The 4,135-nt window shown below is 41.4% G+C and overlaps 1 protein-coding gene across 1 annotated transcript; it reads left to right on the top strand.

The window, feature by feature from the left end:
* Nucleotides 1-245: 245 nt before the first annotated feature.
* Nucleotides 246-765, top strand: LOC120039913 (uncharacterized mitochondrial protein AtMg00860-like; the record flags this gene model as incomplete). Its single annotated transcript, XM_038985233.1, has 1 exon — nucleotides 246-765. A coding segment is annotated over exon 1 (520 nt), but the record flags the coding sequence as incomplete, so codon positions are not given.
* Nucleotides 766-4,135: the final 3,370 nt, after the last annotated feature.

The following is a 4,135-nucleotide window of genomic DNA, read 5'->3' as shown; positions in this document are numbered from 1 at the left end:
ATCGATTACAGAAATCTGAATTCCATTGCCATGAAGTACCGCTGCCCTCACCCATTGGTGCCGTCTGCAATTGAACCACTCCGCGGGTCCCGGTTTTTCACAAAGTTGGACCTGCGAAGTGCCTACAATTTGATCCACACTGCCTTCAGCACAATATCTTGTCACTACGAGTACTTGGTGATGCCTTTGGATAAGCCAATGCTTCGTCAGTGATCCAGGCATTCATCAACGAGGTGTTCCGGGACATGTTGGACGCCAGGTGGTCATGGATATCGATCAACATCCTGGGCTACTTGGCTACCTTGGATGATCACATTGCTCACGTCAGAGTAGTTCTGGAATGCCTCCTGGCCAACCACCTGTATGTCAAAGCGGAGAAGGGCCAATTCCATCAGGAAGCTGTCTCCTTTCTGGGTTACCAGATCGGCACGCAAGGAGTCATGATGGATGAGAGGAAAGCGGATGCTGTCAGGTCATGGCCAGTCCCAACCACCATTAAGGGGTTACAACGTTTTGGGGGATTTGCCAACTTCTACTGCCGATTCATTAAGACCTTTCGCTCGATCGCCTATCTTCTCACTTCTCTCCTCAAGGGTGGTTCACGGAAGTTGGGATGGAATTCTGCAGCTGACGAAGCCTTCTGCCTACTGAAGGGTCGTTTCAGCTCCGCCCCATTTCTTAAACCACCAGATCCTACGCTGCCCTTCGTGGTAGAGGTGAACGCGTCAAAAGTAGTTGTGGAGGCTGTCTTGTCCCAACGTCAACGTAATCCACAGAAATTGAATACATGTGCATATTACTCAAAAAAGCTGTCTCCTGCAGAGAGGAACTAAGATGTTGGCGATCGGGAGCTCCTGGCGGTGAAGTTTGCATTAAAGGAGGGGAGATGCTGGCTGGAGGCCCAGGACCCATTTCTCATCCTCACCGACCATTGGAACTTGGAGTACATACGGACAGCGAGGCGACTGAACCCGCTTCAAGCCAGGTGGGCCATCTTCACCAGATTCGATTTCACGCTGACATATCGCTCAGGTTAAAAAAACATCAAAGCCGACGCCCTGTCACGTCTCCACGATTCGGGAGAGGTTCCTGTCTTGAGTGCACCCATAATCCCTCTCGAGTCGTAGCCACTGTGCAGGTAGTACTGAGACCCTTCACTCAGTACTTTGTTGAAGCACCTTTAGCAGCGATTACAGCCTCGAGTCTTCTTGGGTATGACGATACAAGCTTAGCAGACCTGTATTTGGGGAGTTTCTCCCAGTCATCTTTGCAGATCCTCTCAAGCTCTGTCAGGTTGGATTGGGAGCGTCGCTGCACAGCTATTTTCAGTTCTCTCCAGAGATGTTCGATCGGGTTCAAGTCCGGGCTCTGGCTGGGCCACTCAAGGACATTCATAGAAGTAACAAAATGTGGAAAAAGGGAAGGGGTCTGAATAGTTTCCTACACTATTAATGTGGAATACACTAGGAGGTATTTGGCAAATACACTACTACATTGTAGTCCAGCTAGATTATGTATGTAGTGTAGTTGACTGGGATTTATGTTGTTGTGCAGAAAGGACAGGCTGGCTGGGTGTATGGACATACCAAAGAGAAATGATTCCACTAGTAATAACCAAACCAGGAGAAATGATTCCACTAGTAATAACCAAACCAGGAGAAATGATTCCACTAGTAATAACCACCAGGAGAAATGATTCCACTAGTAATAACCAAACCAGGAGAAATAATTCCATTAGTAATAACCAAACAGGAGAAATGATTCAGCTAGTAATAACCACCAGGAGAAATGATTCCACTAGTAATAACCAAACCAGGATAAATGATTCCACTAGTAATAACCAAACCAGGAGAAATGATTCCACTAGTAATAATCAAACCAGGATAAATGATTCCACTAGTAATAACCAAACCAGGAGAAATGATTCCACTAGTAATAACCACCAGGAGAAATGATTCCACTAGTAATAACCAAACCAGGAGAAATGATTCCACTAGTAATAACCACCAGGATAAATGATTCCACTAGTAATAACCAAACCAGGAGAAATGATTCCACTAGTAATAACCAAACCAGGAGAAATGATTCCACTAGTAATAACCAAACCAGGAGAAATGATTCCACTAGCAATAACCACCAGGAGAAATGATTCCACTAGTAATAACCAAACCAGGAGAAATGATTCCACTAGTAATAACCAAACCAGGAGAAATGATTCCACTAGTAATAACCAAACCAGGAGAAATTATTCCACTAGTAATAACCAAACCAGGAGAAATGATTCCACTAGTAATAACCACCAGGAGAAATGATTCCACTAGTAATAACCAAACCAGGAGAAATGATTCCACTAGTAATAACCACCAGGAGAAATGATTCCACTAGTAATAACCAAACCAGGAGAAATGATTCCACTAGTAATAACCAAACCAGGAGAAATGATTCCACTAGTAATAACCACCAGGAGAAATGATTCCACTAGTAATAACCAAACCAATAGAAATAATTCCATTAGTAATAACCAAACAGGAGAAATGATTCCACTAGTAATAACCACCAGGAGAAATGATTCCACCAGTAATAACCAAACCAGGATAAATGATTCCACTAGTAATAACCAAACCAGGAGAAATTATTCCACTAGTAATAACCACCAGGAGAAATGATTCCACTAGTAATAACCAAACCAGGAGAAATGATTCCACTAGTAATAACCAAACCAGGAGAAATGATTCCACTAGTAATAACCAAACCAGGAGAAATGATTCCACTAGTAATAACCACCAGGAGAAATGATTCCACTAGTAATAACCACCAGGAGAAATGATTCCACTAGTAATAACCACCAGGAGAAATGATTCCACTAGTAATAACCACCAGGAGAAATGATTCCACTAGTAATAACCAAACAGGAGAAATGATTCCACTAGTAATAACCAAACCAGGAGAAATGATTCCACTAGTAATAACCACCAGGATAAATGATTCCACTAGTAATAACCAAACCAGGAGAAATGATTCCACTAGTAATAACCAAACCAGGAGAAATGATTCCACTAGTAATAACCAAACCAGGAGAAATGATTCCACTAGTAATAACCAAACCAGGAGAAATGATTCCACTAGTAATAACCAAACCAGGAGAAATTATTCCACTAGTAATAACCAAACCAGGAGAAATGATTCCACTAGTAATAACCACCAGGAGAAATGATTCCACTAGTAATAACCAAACCAGGAGAAATGATTCCACTAGTAATAACCACCAGGAGAAATGATTCCACTAGTAATAACCAAACCAGGAGAAATGATTCCACTAGTAATAACCAAACCAGGAGAAATGATTCCACTAGTAATAACCACCAGGAGAAATGATTCCACTAGTAATAACCAAACCAATAGAAATAATTCCATTAGTAATAACCAAACAGGAGAAATGATTCCACTAGTAATAACCACCAGGAGAAATGATTCCACTAGTAATAACCAAACCAGGAGAAATGATTCCACTAGTAATAACCAAACCAGGAGAAATGATTCCACTAGTAATAACCACCAGGAGAAATGATTCCACTAGTAATAACCAAACCAGGAGAAATGATTCCACTAGTAATAACCAAACCAGGAGAAATGATTCCACTAGTAATAACCACCAGGAGAAATGATTCCACTAGTAATAACCACCAGGAGAAATGATTCCACTAGTAATAACCACCAGGAGAAATGATTCCACTAGTAATAACCACCAGGAGAAATGATTCCACTAGTAATAACCAAACAGGAGAAATGATTCCACTAGTAATAACCACCAGGAGAAATGATTCCACTAGTAATAACCAAACCAGGATAAATGATTCCACTAGTAATAACCAAACCAGGAGAAATGATTCCACTAGTAATAACCACCAGGAGAAATGATTCCACTAGTAATAACCAAACCAGGATAAATGATTCCACTAGTAATAACCAAACCAGGAGAAATGATTCCACTAGTAATAACCACCAGGAGAAATGATTCCACTAGTAATAACCACCAGGAGAAATGATTCCACTAGTAATAACCACCAGGAGAAATGATTCCACTAGTAATAACCACCAGGAGAAATGATTCCACTAGTAATAACCAAACAGGAGA

This window comes from Salvelinus namaycush, unplaced genomic scaffold (assembly GCF_016432855.1).
Source record: "Salvelinus namaycush isolate Seneca unplaced genomic scaffold, SaNama_1.0 Scaffold3082, whole genome shotgun sequence".
NCBI classification, from domain to species: Eukaryota; Metazoa; Chordata; class Actinopteri; order Salmoniformes; family Salmonidae; genus Salvelinus; species Salvelinus namaycush.
The sequence above is the reverse complement of the archived record's forward strand: the minus strand, read 5'-3'. Positions and strand labels throughout refer to the sequence as shown.